We start from the raw sequence: 17,416 nt of genomic DNA on the forward strand, positions 1-17,416 counted from the left end.
TTTTTTTTAACTATAAATCACATTTGTGATATTGTTTTGGAGTATTTGCTATTAAATTCGAATTAATTAGTTACTAGCAATTGAATTTTGTTATAAAGGTGCATTTAGTGTAAAAAAGTTGCATTTATAGTAAAAAAAGGTTGCAAATTTTCTGCTAACAAGATAATAATGGTTGCATTAAGTCTAAAATAAAGTTGCATTTATAGTAAAAAAAGGTTGCAAATTTTTTGCTAACAAGATAATAATGGTTGCATTAAGTCTAAAAAAAGGTTGCATTTGAGTATTAAACAAGTTGCATTTTTAAGTAAAAGAGTTGCATTAGAATTTATAAAGGTTGCATATTAAAAAGGTTGCATTTGAGTATTAAATGCAATACTTTCAAAAAAGATTGCATTAGGCCTTGAAAAGGTTGTGTTAGGTCTAATGCAACTGCTTCTAATGCAGTCTTTGATAAAAGGTTACATTAGGTCTAACGCAACCTTTTCAAGGCCTAATGCAACACTTTACCGGTGTTGCATTAATTACATTTTCTTGTAGTGCCAGTAGCCCTAATAGTCATTTAATTTATTTTGATACTAAAATTTTACTCAAATGATACTCTACACATTTTAGTTTTATTCTTTCAAAGCCATGTATTATTACCTTTTCAAAAATAAATAGAATAATGATATAGTTTAAAACCTTTAACGTTTTTAACTTAAACAGGTACGTAGTGAAGAAACACTAACCAGACCCCGGGCAGATTACTGATAACCTGGGGGTTAGATAGATGTTTCCCACGAGGGGTTAGACCCTGAGAAGATGGTTCTTCTGATAACCTGCAAAACAGACACCGTGAGCTAGTCACTGAGAAGGGGGGGGGTTCCTCATTGTGACCACCCTCCGGCTTGAGAATCAGACTAGATTGCTCTTTAAATATAAATGTATATTAAGAGATTGCTAGAGCAGATATCAGGTATAATATGATGATAATATGTTGAGATCTGTTGGTCATACCATTTGTGGTATTTATAGCCGAAGGTAGGTTTCCAAGGAGGTGTGGCCGGCTGCAACAGTGTTCCTGTTCCACCAACAGTGGCCTACGCACGTGCCCTGCTGGTAGTTGGTGGGTAGGCAGCGGCTGATAGTGACCAGGCCTGCTGTGCACTATTCCTTTACCACCAACTGCCGGCTATGCACGTGGTATGGCAGTAGTTGGTGAGTAGGCAGCGGCTAATAGTGACATACAGTACAGGAGCATGCTGCTCGCCATACTGTTGTCAATAAGCTGTCGTATCTTTAGTCAGATCTTTTTCCCATACCTCGTCCGGTACAGTACAGAAGATCTTCCAGTATCGTACGGACTGGCTTATGGGTGGGAGTATTCCCCCTCCCGCCCTTGTGCGGGATTGTTCCCGGCTTTGCTCATTCCCTCAGGTGACACTGAGTGATGGAGAGCTAAGTGCCTTGTGCGTGTAGCCTTGCTGCGCGGGTGGCCTTCCCTGATGGCTTGTATCCGAAGCTGCGGGAACAGGTGGAGTCCTTCACCATCAGGAGGCATTTCCTGCGGGACCAGCTTGCGTACTGCGCGTAAGGACGTCACGTCTCTGAGCATGGTTGGTCCTGCGGATCCAGTTGGTTTCTGCGCAGACGTCCCTCTTCAAGGTGAGTCTTGCGGGTCCAACTGGGCTCTGCTGGGACCTACCTCTTCAAGTCCCCCCAGTCCAATGTTCTTCTCATGAGTGTTTAATAAAGTAAGGTGAACTTTTGGACTTAAGCAGAGGGTTTTGAAAAGGGTTTTTTAAGGTTTTCCATGGGGATTCCTCCCGCGGAAGTCCTTGTCACTTGCAGAAATTCCCGAGTTTCCTGCTTGGTCTTTGGGTATGATGCGGGTAGGTCTGTAACCTCCTCGCAAGTCAGGAGCGTTGAGTCCCACTTGTGTGGATTCTCCATGAGGTTTTGGTAGTTTTGAACATAGTGATCAATTATGTTAAGACCACCAATTCCATCCTGGAGCTTCAAACAACGTAGTTCTCGACGTTCCCGCTATGCGGGGATGTTATTTCCGTTTCCGCAAGCATTGCCCAGAAGATCCTTCTTGGTTTCAATTCCCAGCGGAGCGCTAGGTATGTGAAGGGTTTTGCCTTAACACTGTACCTGCGCTCGTCTTACGGTTACTTTATTTCCAAGGTATTCCTGGCGTCAATTCCCTGCGGGTGCTAGGTATGTGAAGGGTTTTGCCTTTACACTGTACCCGCACCCGTCTTATAGTTACTTGGTTGCCGAGGTACTTGGCTTCAATTCCCTGCGGGTGCTAGGTATGTGAAGGGTTTTGCCTTAACACTGTACCCGCATCCGTCTTACGGTTACTTGTTCGCCAAGGTTTTCTTGGCTTCAATTCCCTGCTGGTGCTAGGTATGTGAAGGGTTTTGCCTTAACACTGTACCCGCATCCGTCTTACGGTTACTTGTTTGCCAAGGTTTACTTGGCTTCAATTCCCTGCGGGTGCTAGGTATGTGAAGGGTTTTGCCTTTACACTGTACCCGCATCCGTCTTACGGTTACTTGTTCGCCAAGGTTTTCTTGGCTTCAATTCCCTGCGGGTGCTAGGTATGTGAAGGGTTTTGCCTTAACACTGTACCCGCATCCGTCTTACGGTTACTTGTTTGCCAAGGTTTACTTGGCTTCAATTCCCTGCGGGTGCTAGGTATGTGAAGGGTTTTGCCTTTACACTGTACCCGCATCCGTCTTACGGTTACTTGCTTGCCAAGGTAAGGGGTATTTTCCCGCCTACTTTTTGATCTTTTTGAATTTTGAATTTTGAAATTCGAAGAGTTGGTGGAAAGAAGAACAATCCAAAACTCTGAAACGTCGTGCGACGGTTTCTTCTGACTGTCAGATCGTGCAGGAAGTTATGGTGACGTGACAGTACATGGTCATTCCAGACGCTTTTTCAGGCGCGTGGGCGCGATTTTTCGGGCGCGTGGCCGCGAAATTAATGGTATGCGTCCTGTCAACAGCTGTTGCCAGCTTGCTTTTTGCCACGTGTCATAGTTTCATTGCACCTTCGTTTTCTCTCTCTTCCGCATTAATTTCATCGCATTAATTGCGATTAGTATATAAAGGGGTAGAGGGCTCTTTGTAATCCACACTTTCATTCTTCTCTTCATCTTCTTTGCGATTTCCGGCGAATACTCACCTTTTCAGGCAAGCATTCTCCCGAAATCGTTTTCTTCTTCTTTTACAAGATGTCTCGTGATCTCGAATCTGCAGTCGATGACAAGAGTACTGCTGGCGAGTGCCAGTGTGCTCTGCCTGGCGATCTGTATCGGTACGTCGTCAGGAAGTTCATGCTCGAGTCTCTCGAGCCTGAGTTTCCTGAACCCCACCAGACGGTGTACGATGCCCCCAGAGGCAAGATCGGGGTTTATGCTGCATTCTTTGTTTATGGGAATCTTAGGTTCCCATTGACAAAGTTTGTTTACCGTGTCCTTGAGAGGCACGGTGTTCATTTGACCGAGTTGCACCCCATGGCGATCGCCAAGATTCGCCACTTCGAGTGGGTGTGCCGGATTTTGGGCGTTGAGCCCTATGTTGACCGCCTGATGACCTTCTACACTTGGAGGTGCATCCAGGGGTGGTATACCCTGACAACCCGGATTAAGGGTTTAAAGATCTGCGCGACCGAGCGCAGTCTTCGCTCGTGGAAGCGGGAGTTCTTCTTTATATCCGCTCGCGCCATCCCCATTGCCATGAAATTCAAGAACGGGCAAGCTCTCCCAAGCCTTCACGCCTCCAGCTACCAGGAGGCGGAATGGTTTTCGAAGATATCTCGGGTCCAATCTCCGGTTTACCGGTTTGCGGAGTCCGGGATGGTGATGCTGGGGATGAGCCGAGTGTGGAAGGCTGCCGATGCGCAAAAGATCCCAATCGTCCTCGAATACGGTTCGAACTCTGTTCCTTACGGTATGCTTTGTTTCTTATTGTTGATTTTGAATTTCTTCTAACTTCTTTCCTGTTTATTTCAGAGGGGAACGACTTGCAGTCGCTCCTGAACCCGCGGGAGACTGACGGTCCCGCTCGGATGGGTACTCGCGCTCTGGACGAGAACGAGTTGCCCATCCTGGAACAAACGGCGGATCGGTTCGTGGAGGTCTATCCGCTAGGCCATGAGATTCTTAGCGCCCTTCGGCCAGGTAAGGCGCTCTTCGACCCTCGACCCCTCAATGTTGAAACCTCTGCTGGAATTCCTCTAATCGTATGTTCTGATGAGGAATCCGCAGATGGTCCTCCGTTGGTGCGGAAGAAGAAGGCTGCCGGCGGGAAGGGGAAGGAGAAAGTGGCCTCCACAGCCGATCTAGCGCCTCGGTCTGACTCGGAGACCGAGAGCGAAGAGGTGGCGGGGAATCCCGGTGGTGACAAGATCACCATTCCGGAGGCTGTGACAACTGTCACCGAAGAGCCCAGGATGACGACGGTGACCGGCGTGAAGAGGCCGGCTCCATCGGGTTCATCCCCGCCCGTCCGTACTTTCAGGCTCAAGAAAACCCGTAAGTACAACTTTAGCTTTTATCTTCATAGTTTGATATCATTTAACACTTATCTTCTTTGTGCAGGCGTGGATGTTGACGCATTCCAGGGTGGAGCGCAGAGTGGTACCTCCCCACCAATGACGGTAGGCTTGGTCAGCCTACCTGAGGCGTCGACCCAGGCGCTTGCGCCTGCTTCCGCTGGTTCAGTTGCTCACTCCTTTGAGCCGACTGTTCCAGCTGAGATGACGTCACCGCCGGCTGTGAGTGCTATTTTTACAGCATCCTTCACCGAGCTGGCGGTTACTATTGCTGCGGATTCCGCGGCGGCTGCTACCATGCCCCCGCCATCGGCAACGACGGCCGATCCATCAGGTACGCATGGGGCTTCTCGCCAATCTCTGCCACCTTCCCATCTGCCTGACCTCTTGGATGGATTTCCGTTGGGTTCAGGTGATGGGTTCGGCGGCTATCGGCCTGTAATTGACCCTACAGGTGCGTAGGGTTCTTTTGGCCTATTTTTATATATTTTTTCTTTATCATCTTTTCCTAACTGCTTTGTGTTTTTGCAGTGTCGGATTCCAATGAAGTGTATGTTCCACGATGGAACATTCGCCGAGGAACAACCCTTCGTACCCCTGTGGAGTGCGTGGAATGGGCTCGTCACGCTGCTCCCAGTGGTGCGTTGGGGTAAGCCATGGCTAGCTACCAGGAGGGTAGGCTTAGCAATGAGCTTCGGGTTCTCCTGGCCCGGATGCAGCCGCGCGTCGAGCTGCTTTGTCGTGAAAACGACAAGTTAAAAGCAGCTCGCGTTAAGGAAGTAGCTCAGGCGCGGGCTGTCCGGGAGGAGAACCAAAAACTTACCGCAATGGCTGCGGAGAAGGAGAAGGCCTTCAAGGCCCTCGAGGTTGAAGTTCAGGCACGACTCGAGGCCCGTTCCAAGGCTGCCCAAGCTGTTAATGAACAGCTTCGGCTGGCCAAGGAAACTGCGAGGAACGCAACTGAGAGGGCCACCAAGGCTGAAGCTGTTGCTGAGCCTCTACGCGTGGAGAATGAAGAACTTAAAGCCAAATTAGAGGCTCTCCAGCAGGCTCATGATGCCTTGGCGATGGAAGACGCCAAAAAGCTCCAGGAGATCTTGGACCAGAGGGGGGTGCTTGACCATACTGAGCGGAAGCTAAAGGGTGTCGAAGAGGCTGCGGCTAAAGAAGTGTTGCTTGCCAACCTCAACAAGAGTGAAGCCGAACGCGCCCGTAACGAAGCTCAAGCTGCCCTCCAAGAAGCTCTGGTTGCCAAGGAATGGCTTCTTCGAGAAGCGTTGTCTCAGGTATGTTTTTCATGTCTTTACGCTTTTCTTTGTAAACAGAAAAGGTTTTGACACTTGTATATTTTCTTGTAGGTTGTGCATCGGGTCTTTGCTGAGACCTCTTACGATGATGCTATGAGCGCAGCCCTCAACGCTTCTCACGAGGATGGGGAAAAGGTCGGCTTCCTGCTTGGTCTAGGGTTCGTTGAGAAAGGCATCCCGCCTTCCAACTTCCCTTTGTACAATGTTGATACTGAAGCTGTTTACGACCAAGCAGTGAATCAGTACGCCGCCTTCACGCATCCGGTGGTGGAGAAGGTGAATCAAGTTGCTGCTGCTGATGATGGGTTAGCTATCCTTAAAGCTTTCCTTGAACTGCCACGATCTACTGATGGTGCTGGTCCAAGTGGAAGTGGCCCTGAAGCCTGATCCCGAAGATCCCTTCCCACTGCTAGGATAGACTTAGCTTGTATAGATTTATCTTCTTGTAGGCGGGTAGTTACCCGGCCATTCTTGTAATGAATACTTATGAAATATAAATCTTTGTGCGGGTAAGACCGCTTCTTTTATTGGATTCCTTGCTTTATAAACGTTATATGACTTGCATACTTTAGTTTAAATTAGCAATTTTCCAAGTGTTTAGAATAAGTTAACCTTTGAACGTGGTAGATAGGTGTGAAGTTTTGCTTCCTCTTCCATGATTGTGCGGGTAGGACCGTCACTTGCACGTAGTAGGATGGCTAAACTTTACCTATATCTGACCTGCGTGTAGGTTTTCCTCATCCTTTTGAGGATAAGTTAACCTTTGAACGTGGTAGATAATAGGTGTGAAGTTTTGCTTCCTCTTTCGTGATTGTGCGGGTAGGACCGTCACTTGCACGTAGTAGGATGGCTAAACTTTACCATCTGACCTGCGTGTAGGTTTTCCTCATCCTTTCTGAGGATAAGTTAACCTTTGAACGTGGTAGATAATAGGTGTGAAGTTTTGCTTCCTCTTTCGTGATTGTGCGGGTAGGACCGTCACTTGCACGTAGTAGGATGGCTAAACTTTACCTTTATCTGACCTGCGTGTAGGTTTTCCTCATCCTTTTGTTAGAAATTCTGTTTTGAACCGTTCGACGCGCGGTTGTCAATAGGTTAGTGTTCAGTTCCCTTTTTCATGATTCATGCGGATAGACCGGCACTTTCATTTAATGGGAGGACTGAACTTTTCCCCTTCGACTGACCTGCGTGAAGGTTTGTCGTTTTTTGGGTTTATGCGGGTTTTGCCGCCTTCCCCACGCAACGACTTTCACACTTATGTATGCGGTGAAAACCGGCATTAGTGTTGATAGTTCATAAAAGTATAAATGTAAAATCATCAGCGTCGATGTTTTAAGGAGAATCATTTCCATTAGAAGTGGCTCTTGGCCTTTTCTTTACATATTTGGAATTGATTTACATGCAAACTGTGTAAATGAGCTCCCTTCCATGTTGTTGGGATGGGAGTGCCATCGAGCCGATACGCACCTGGTTCGGGATCTCGTTCTTTACGCAGCATGTAGTCTCCACATTGAAGCTGGAATTTTATTCGTGTTTTCCCCAGCTGGGGTTCTACACGCATCAGCCTGCTCAGCGTTCATTGCGCCACGAGGTGCGCGAGCGTCCCATCTCTGACGAAAGCTTCGACCATGTCCTTCACGTCTATGCATTCTTCAGTGTTGTGGCCTTTTGTCCTGTGAAAGTCACAGTATTTGCTCCGATCAGCATTGTGACGGTGTCGGATTATTTGAGGCTTTGGCCATGGGAGCTCCTCGGTGGCGAATATCTCGGTGACGCTTTTGGTGAGCGGCGTCCATCTGGAGTTCATGTTTGACTGTTCGTTATCCCTTCCGCCTAACCGATGCTGCAAGCCGGATGAGGTGTCAAAGTTTACCCTTGACTGCCAAATGCCTAGCTTTCGCTTTTTGTTTAATCGGGCGGTAAGGACGTTGTCTTCCCTTGTTTTCTGGGTATAGAGGTTTGTGCTCTGTGGGAGATCTCTACCCAGTTGCTTCTCCGTTTCCGCAAAGCGTTTAGCTGCTGTCATGATGGCATCCCATGTGGATGGCATGCCATCTTTACCCGTTAAGGTGCGGATGAGCTCTGGGTCGTTCGCGCCCTGAATAAAGGCAGCGCGAACAAGATCTTCGCTAATGTTACCCAGACTTAGCTTCTTCGAGTTGAAGCGAGTGATGAAGTCCAGCAAAGATTCATCTTTTTCTCGAATGCACTTGAGGATTGTCCATTGCTCCTCGGTATACTTTCTTTGCTGGCTAAAGTGTTGGCTAAACTTCTGTTGGAAGTCTGCCCAGTCGTAGATGTGGTTGACCGGTAGACGATCGAACCACGCTCTAGCAGCCCCGACAAGCGTCATTTGGAACATGTAACACCACGTGGGTTCCGTCCAACTACTGACGGTTGCCCCCGCTATGAATCTGTTCAAATGGTCATCTGGGTCGGATATACCATCATATGTGCCTATGCTGGACATTTGTTTGGCACTTTTTGGGGCAATTGCTTCCGCAATGTCCCTTGCAAATTTGGACGTTCCCGCATTTGCAACGTTTGGTCTGAATGTTTTGGAGAAGTCTCGTGGACTTCCACCTGTGCTTTTTGGTTTGAAGGTTTGTCCAAAATGCCTTCTCGGTTAGGGATCCGTTTCCTTACGCTTCCCTTTTGCCCTATGGCGAGGGTTCGCGTCGGAGTCGGATTCCTCCGAGTCATCCAAGTAATCCTCGAATTCGTCAGCCTGTTGGACGGAACGCAAGCGTTCGTCCAACTCGGTTTGGAATTCCCTCTGACGTGCCTCCGCCCATGCCTTAACTTCATCGAGTGTTTGGCGGGGGAGTCTTGTTCGTTTCTCTAACTGGGTATCGGTGAATCCCAGTGAGCGATTATTTACTGCACTCGCCCCAGCTTGGGTAGCTGGGGTAGTGTTCGTAAAATTTACTTCACTTGCCCCGGCTTGGGCAACCGGGGTAGTGTTTGTAAAAACTGTGTTGCCGGTATTCCCCCCAGTAGCTGGGGTTGTGGTTACCGGAGTTTCTTTAACCATCTTAGAAGTTTGAAAAAACTGGAGAAAAATAAAGTTCTAGCTTTATGCACGGATGGCGCCAATGAAGAAACACTAACCAGACCCCGGGCAGATTACTGATAACCTGGGGGTTAGATAGATGTTTCCCACGAGGGGTTAGACCCTGAGAAGATGGTTCTTCTGATAACCTGCAAAACAGACACCGTGAGCTTGTCAATGAGAAGGGGGGGGGGTTCCTCCTTGTGACCACCCTCCGGCGTGAGAATCAGACTAGATTGCTCTTTAAATATAAATGTATATTAAGAGATTGCTAGAGCAGATATCAGGTATAATATGATGATAATATGTTGAGATCTGTTGGTCATACCATTTGTGGTATTTATAGCCGAAGGTAGGTTTCCAAGGAGGTGTGGCCGGCTGCAACAGTGTTCCTGTTCCACCAACAGTGGCCTACGCACGTGCCCTGCTGGTAGTTGGTGGGTAGGCAGCGGCTGATAGTGACCAGGCCTGCTGTGCACTATTCCTTTTCCACCAACTGCCGGCTATGCACGTGGTATGGCAGTAGTTGGTGAGTAGGCAGCGGCTAATAGTGACATACAGTACAGGAGCATGCTGCTCGCCATACTGTTGTCAATAAGCTGTCGTATCTTTAGTCAGATCTTTTTCCCATACCTCGTCCGGTACAGTACAGAAGATCTTCCCGTATCGTACGGACTGGCTTACGGGCGGGAGTATTCCCCCTCCCGCCCTTGTGCGGGATTGTTCCCGGCTTTGCTCATTCCCTCAGGTGACACTGAGTGATGGAGAGCTAAGTGCCTTGTGCGTGTAGCCTTGCTGCGCGGGTGGCCTTCCCTGATGGCTTGTATCCGAAGCTGCGGGAACAGGCGGAGTCCTTCACCATCGGGAGGCATTTCCTGCGGGACCAGCTTGCGTACTGCGCGTAAGGACGTCACGTCTCTGAGCATGGTTGGTCCTGCGGATCCAGTTGGTTTCTGCGCAGACGTCCCTCTTCAAGGTGAGTCTTGCGGGTCCAACTGGGCTCTGCTGGGACCTACCTCTTCACGTAGCTAACAACAAATTAATGAGAAATTATCAAAACGATGAACTTAAAAAACCAAGTGATCAAGTGTGTTCAAATCAACTTTTAATTACGTGTCCGCCAATATTTCAACTTTATATATGTCTCCACTCTCTCTAAAAACTAAGAAATAATGTTCACTTTCACAGAAAAAGTTTTTTCAAATAAAATTAAATTGTTTTTTATGAATAACAAAAAAAGCAACTAGAGTTATACAAACGTCTTATGGTGCATACTAATATTTTCGTTAAGTCCTAATATTAAACACGTACTCAGGGCCGATTGGTGGGTTGGGCAACCCGGGCGACCAACCGGGGCACTTAATATTTGGGGGCGTGCGCTCACACACACACACACATATATATATGAATATTTTTATTAAATATGTACAAATCTTAATCCTCTTATTAGATGTTGGGGCCAATCGTTTACGAGCATTTATTTCATTACTCGTTAGCACCTATGGGTTTTTTTTATTTTAGATCGGTCGGGGTATATAAATTCTCGGAGACGGACCTGCACGCACTAGCTTTGTTATAGACTTTCATCTGTAACACGTGTAAAACTTAGATCCAACTATATACGTACGTAAGTCAATTTATGGCCTAAATGCTTTTTATTAGTAAAGATCAAATGTTTTAAAAATCATTCAAATCATATGTTTGGCTTCTAAATTATATTTGAAAAAAGTTAATGTACTCACTTGGTATATAAGTTTTTGTTACTTGGTTCTTATCTCGTGAATATATTTCCTTAACCTAAATTTAATCGTAGGTCCTATGTTATTGATCAAATTTTGAAATACTAACCTTGGGTTCTCTATCTCTCTTAATTGCCTTTTTAACTCTATTATATATTTGTATGACTTTTTTGTTACATAGCTAACTAATTGGGCATGTGTGTATATATATCCTTAAAGGCCCTTAATGAAAGTCTGCCAAATATACAAATGTCAAAAGTTTTGATGCGTGGAAGTTACACTAGATATAAATATATGGAGAACACTTGTGCTTTGTTAAAATGAATCATGATTTTTAGGCCTTAGAATTTTCGTACGTGCATGAGCGAAGTTTCATTGAGGCCCGGGTGGCCTCGACCCCCTGTTTTTGTGCGCTTGTATGTAAATTTACCCGTTTTCGGCCGAAAATTTTTATAAGTAATGTAAGTTTAGTCTTTTTCGGCCGAAAGTTTGAGCCCGCCCCCCCTCATTTGCGAAATTTTGTATACATTTTGAGCTCCCCCCCGGTTGCCTTAGTCCAAGCTTCGCCACTGCGTACGTGGCTACACTCAATATTACAAAACCATTTTGCAAATGAGTTATTATAACTCGTTATTTATCTTATGTCATGTGATTTTTTATGATCAAACTAGATGGAATGACAAATACTATTAACGTCATGACTTATATTCATATGATTAGAACTAAAGTTGTTTGATAATTTTAGACGTTTGTTTCTTTTAATTTAATGCTCCAAAAATAATATCTCTATATGAACTGTAATATTTAATTGTATGTATAGATACCAAAAATACAGAATGTTTCATATCGAATATGGACAATTTAAGTAATGTATGCAATGATAACGCTTCCAAAAAATACCATAAAGCAAGGGTAAACGTCCATGATAAATATGTGCAATTGATGGCGCATCATTGTACTTCATTTAACATTAAAAAATAAATTGTGCTGCTAAACGTATCCCTCTTTATTCTATTTTTACTAAATATACTCTCCTCCTGAACTTATTACATAAATTACAATTAGCTCTTAATTAACATTATTTATATACATATTAGTCCCTAACATTACTTTCATTTGATAACCTTCATTACATATATCAAATTAAAAAACTATCAAGTATCACTATTAATTTATTTTTTTAATATTAATATTATAAATATTTATAATATCTTTTTTTAATTTTAATAGAATATGTATTTATAATATCCTTATTTTACTACTTTATCTTTTAAAAATAAACCCGAAACCCTAAACCCGAAACCGAACCCTAAACCCAAACCGAACCCTAAACCCGAAACCAAACCCTAAACCCTAAAACCGAAACCGAACCCTAAACCCTAAAACCGAAACCCGAAACCGAACCCGAAACCCTAAACCCTAAACCCGAACCCTAAAACCGAAACCCAAAACCCTAAACTCGAAATCATAAAAAGAAAACGCAACTTGTAAAAAAATAATATTAAATCCTTACTTTTGTGCTAATTTGGTAATTATATGATTTCAAGGGTTAATATGAAAGTTGGTTTTTCCAGGGGGGGGGGGGTATGACAAGCAACCAGAAGGGTACATTTAGCATAACCCAAAATAAATTGTGTTAACAAAATGGATTGAAAATGACAAAATTTGTAAATCCTTAAGTGTTCACTTGCCAAGAACGAACATTTTGGACGAAACTTGAAGATGTGATCAAACAAGGAAAATTTTAGAATTTTACTCATTTTAAAAAAATTGTAATACAATAAAATCATAATATCTATTCTCTTGAATATGAATATAGACTATATAGTATTACTATTACTTTAGTAATGAAAATCATTTTCACACTTTTTTAACATATTATGTGTACAGCTCATAGCTACACTAACCGTTTATTAATCGGGGTATTCATGACCAATCTTATTTAGAATTATTAAGAAAGTAAAAAAAAATTAAAACTTACAAGTTGAACCTATAAACCTATTTGCAATCGTTTTTGACTGTTTACAATCTTATGACAACCCATGAACATGTTTTCAGCCACTTTAACTTGTTCCCGACGCGCTAGACGTTTGATGTACACAGATAGATAAGCTGGTTACACATGTAGTTCAGGGTACATGGTTTTAACTTCTAAGTTTTATATGTTAAGATTTGTGTTTAAGACAAATACATAAATGGATCGCGTTTGAGTTACATAGTTGACACTATTTTCCAAAGATAACCATACATTCTATCAATTTAAATTCATGTAAGATCAATCTGCTGATTTACAATTCTTCCCTCCTTTTTTACCTTCAAGTCATCGAGATATTGCTGATAAATATACGAGGCAAACCCCCATATGGCCAACAACATTGCAATAACCTTCACTCCATTCATGCTTTCATGGAAAAACACTACTGCCAAAATCGGCGTAATCGGGATCCCTAAAGTACCAATCACATCAGAAAACAAGGATGAAACATCAAAGATCAAACCTATGCAACCGATAGTGAAAACCTGCCACGAAATTGCAGTCCATACCAAGGTCATTATGTATGACACTTTTCCAGACTCATAAGTTTCCATTTCTCCTCTTATATCCATCCATTCACCACTTGCAAATAGTCCCACAACAATTGCAACACTTGCTATCAAGTTTTGGTACACAATGAAATCAAATACACCTTTGTAGCTTTGTGATTTCATAAATTTCTGGAAGGCAAGTTGAGTTGTAGAAAGTATTAATGCATGCCCTGCAAAGTCAAACTTTAACCTTAAAAATTGAAGCCAAGCTTTTAATTAGTAACTATTTAGCTCACATTTTGACCAATAATAATTAAAACCATAAAAAATGGACCATGAAGACACCTAAATCAAATTTAGTTTTAAAACAGAATACCTGCAGAAGCACCAACCGTGCATATAAACCCGATTATATACTTCCTTCTTGAGGTTTCTGCTGTTTGTTCAGAGTCACTCTGGAACACAAGTAATGAAGATGAAAAGCTAAGAAGGACTAGCGAATTGGCAATTAACGGAGTGAACTTCTGCCCATTTAAGAAGTACGAAAAAAACGCATTAAACACGAGCTCACTCACGCAGATCAATGAGTACGTTGAAACAGGTAGGAAATTCAACCCATAAGTGTATAACATGCAGTCTGCAGCCAAGAATACACCAAGAAACATATAGATCATCCAAAGGATGATCCAAGAAGGTTTTTTTGTAATTTCTTGTTGCGCCGTTGAGGGTGTTTTTGAAGGTAAATAGAACAAGATTAAAGGAAACATGAGTGGGAATCCAATAGTTTGAACAAGAGTTGCCATCCATTTACTATTTCCTCCTTTGTTAAAGTAAAGTCTTGCTAACATTGTTGCACTTGATTCGCCTGAAAGTACAAACGCGACGAATAATGCTATTTGCATCCACCACTTGAACCGTACAGCCCTCGAGGACCGGACTTCAGCTAACCTATCTATACATCAAAAAAGAATTTTTGTTAAAATCACCACACCCATGGCAATGTACCAATCAACATGTTGTACATGTCTTGATGGCTTGATGCATAATATAGAAGGTGAGGAATCTTGCTAATATTGCAAAACTGTACACGTGTGAAGGCACAACCCTTGATTCATGGTGTACAAGTCATAATTTCCAATCAAAGAAACAACTAGCTTTTTAGAACTAGAACCCCTAAGAAAAAAATCATAGGATCAAATCAGAATGCATTAGCAATTATTGATCAAGTAAAGTAGAGCTTTATGTTAACATTCAAGGAATTTTTATTAATACCTTATTATATAAAGCAAACACAAAAGCCAAGATATAAAAGCCTTATTATATATACCAAGCATGTTTACTATGATCATGGATATTAATCGATCAATTTTTTACAAACTAGTCGATTTTGTTGTTCTAAAAAATTTATAATAGTTCGATTTAATATAAACTGATCTAAAAGTATATTCTAAGATCATGTATACTCTACTTATTTCTACAAACACTAGTACAACTTTTATTACACAAGTAAATTTGCATGATTGTTTGGAAGAATGAAAAAGTTACCATTGGCATCTGTAGCCTCTTCTTGATCTTCCTTCATTTGGCTATGGAATTAGAGATGAGAGGGAGAGAAAGAAGATGCTGAATTATACGTTTGTATGCGTGTTATTCACTTACTTGCAATGTTTATCAGCACTATATATGTGTATTTATGGAAAAACAAACTTTAGTTGTTTCTCTTTTATAAAAGCATTAATATAAAAAATCTTTCATTAATTTCTACATTAATCTTAAATTATATTCTTTTATTTTTAAAATACACGTTTATATTTTAAGGAAAGTGTGAAAATACGGAAGGAGACAAAAATGAGAAGTATGCGAATGATTTGTGGCCTAAAAAACCTCTAAAAAATTCAAGAAAAATAATAATAATATTTATAACTGAAAATATATATCAAAAACCAAATAAGCAAAAAAAACTAAAATGTTTTTAACGTTTTTCTCATTCAAAAAAACAAGAAAAAAAAAACAAAAAAGAGAAAATGTCGAGAAAAAAAAGCACAGTGACGAAATTAAACAAAAAAAACAATGATAAATAAAAAAGACAATATATCATAAAATATAACATAATGACAAACAAATATAACGCAATATTCAGTAATATAACACAATATCAAAAAACAAAGACACAAACAATGACGAATATAAACCAAAAAGTACAATAATAAACAAAAAGATAATAATTTATGTTGACAATTATAACAATGATAAGAAGAAAACAAGTCAATCTTGATGGAAATAGGATCGTGATAACTGATAACTTAAGATACTTCCTAGGTAATCCTAGGTAATGATGGTATGTGAAATGTTGTGGGTTTGGTGGTTACTTTGAAGAACTTGGAATGCACCCAACATGATAAACAAAGTTATTAGTGACAACAAGACACCTAAATACATGGCCGGTAATCTAGTATTTTATGAACGAATCAATCACGTAGAAAGAAATTGTTATTTTATTCAGGAAAGAGTTAATGACTTAATTCTAAGGTAAATTTACCAATGACTCAAAACTACAAATTGCAGACTTGTCACCAAGCCCCTTAGATAACAACCCTTAAAGTAGTTTACGTGTCAAGTTGGGCATTCGAAGATCTACACATTCCAACTTAAGGAGGGAGTAAAGGAATATTTTATTTTCTTAATATTATTTTAAAAGTAGAAATATAACAAAAGGTGACGGTTTGATATTATTTTATACGATTGGCTCTTTGTTATAAACCGCAAACCAAACCGTATAATATGATTTAAGTTTTTAAGGTCGTCAGATCGCAAGTTAAGAACATCCAACCGAGAAAGGCGACCATTTTGGATGCAAACACGGTTTTAAAGAGAAAGTTGACATCCTTACTCATAGCAAATTAATATACTCAAACTTAAGCAAACTTAAATGAAGGAACATAAAAGATCGTTCATAATTACATAAATGAACAAATACAATATGTGCTTGTTCATTCATTTGATTAAATGAACAAAAGCTTATTTTCACGACCATTTTTCTTCTTAGAAAACAAACATGAACAAACTAACCATTGAACGAGTGATGACCAGTTCATTGAACGGACAGCCCGTTTACACTTTTCAGTAATCTATCATCTATAAAATTACTATAGGTTTTCTAATTTTAATTATAGAAAAAGGTATTTCAAATATAATTAATTTTTCTTTTATAAAATAAGACCAAAATGACAAGTAGAGTTTACTAAACATCTCAACTATGTGCCTTTCATATGAACTTCCGTATTCACTTTATCTTCTTTACTCACTTTTAAACAAAGAGCATGGTGTAAATTGTACCCCACAACTTTGTTGGAAATCAACAAAATAATTAAATAACACATATACCAACTTAATTTAATTTTACTACAAACAATTATATAAAATTCGAGATACTTAATTTTTCAAATTTGAACGTATTATAATATTACTTAGTACTGGAAGTAGACAAAACTAAGCCTCTCATTTTCCTAGGTAGTAGGTTATTTAGTAACCTTTTAATCATAAGAAGACCCAGATAATTTTAAATCATTTAGCATGTCCTAGATGACCCTGATTAAGAGGTAATTCTGAATCATTTAGCATATCTTAGATTCTTAATTTACCATTAAGATATTTCATTAACAATTAAGAGGTTTTTTAATGAACCAAACACAATCTATCTCTAACCAATTCAAAGGTACCTTCTTAAAAAATTAAAAAAACTTATTAAAAATCTACCAAACAACCCTAAGTCTATATAGTTTTATGGGTTGTTAAAATTATTAATGGATTTAGTTCAATAGCATTTTTTTTTAATTTTTTTACGGTCGCTTTATTTTCATTATAATTTCAATCAACTTTTAGCTTTTAATCTCTCCATTTCCGCTGTTAACGTTTAAATATAAAGAGTAAAATACCATCCGTCGGAAAAGAAACCAATCCAAAAGGTCTTGATTTGTACTTTGTAGGACCTATCTTTCCAATCCTAAATTCCACTCTCTCTATCATATGATCAATGTTTATGAAAGGATTGGAAAAAAAAGGTTGTTTTTCTATTTTCTTTTTCTTTTTTTTTTTGAAAAATCCACAAAATAGTCATATTTGATCAACTTTTTTCCAATTTTAGTTCAAGATCAAAACAAATTCTCAAACTAGCCATATTGTTTCGTCAGACCCGACCAAAACACTAACTGATCCGACTGAATTTATAACCAATCACGACGCGT

The 17,416-nt window shown here is 41.0% G+C and overlaps 1 protein-coding gene across 1 annotated transcript; it reads right to left on the bottom strand.

Annotated features, from left to right (window-relative positions):
* Positions 1-12,849: 12,849 nt before the first annotated feature.
* LOC143636969 (putative purine permease 10) lies at positions 12,850-14,827 on the bottom strand. Its single transcript, XM_077104439.1, has 3 exons — positions 14,718-14,827; positions 13,549-14,124; positions 12,850-13,402 (listed from the first exon to the last, which is right to left on the bottom strand). Exons 1-3 carry the CDS (start codon positions 14,752-14,754, stop codon positions 12,912-12,914), a joined length of 1,104 nt encoding a protein of 367 aa, XP_076960554.1. The 5' UTR covers positions 14,755-14,827; the 3' UTR covers positions 12,850-12,911.
* Positions 14,828-17,416: the final 2,589 nt, after the last annotated feature.

This window comes from Bidens hawaiensis, unplaced genomic scaffold (assembly GCF_021521415.1).
Source record: "Bidens hawaiensis isolate Kalapana, Puna unplaced genomic scaffold, B.hawaiensis_p1.1 tig00008096_1, whole genome shotgun sequence".
In the NCBI taxonomy this organism is placed as follows: Eukaryota; Viridiplantae; Streptophyta; class Magnoliopsida; order Asterales; family Asteraceae; genus Bidens; species Bidens hawaiensis.

Coding starts and splice junctions, on each gene's coding strand:
- LOC143636969 (XM_077104439.1), bottom strand. CDS start 14,754: ATGAAGGAAGATCAAGAAGAGGCTACAGATGCCAATG. Junction 14,125..14,717: donor AGAGGCTACAGATGCCAATG/GTAACTTTTTCA, acceptor TTTGATGTATAG/ATAGGTTAGCTGAAGTCCGG. Junction 13,403..13,548: donor CACGGTTGGTGCTTCTGCAG/GTATTCTGTTTT, acceptor TTGACTTTGCAG/GGCATGCATTAATACTTTCT.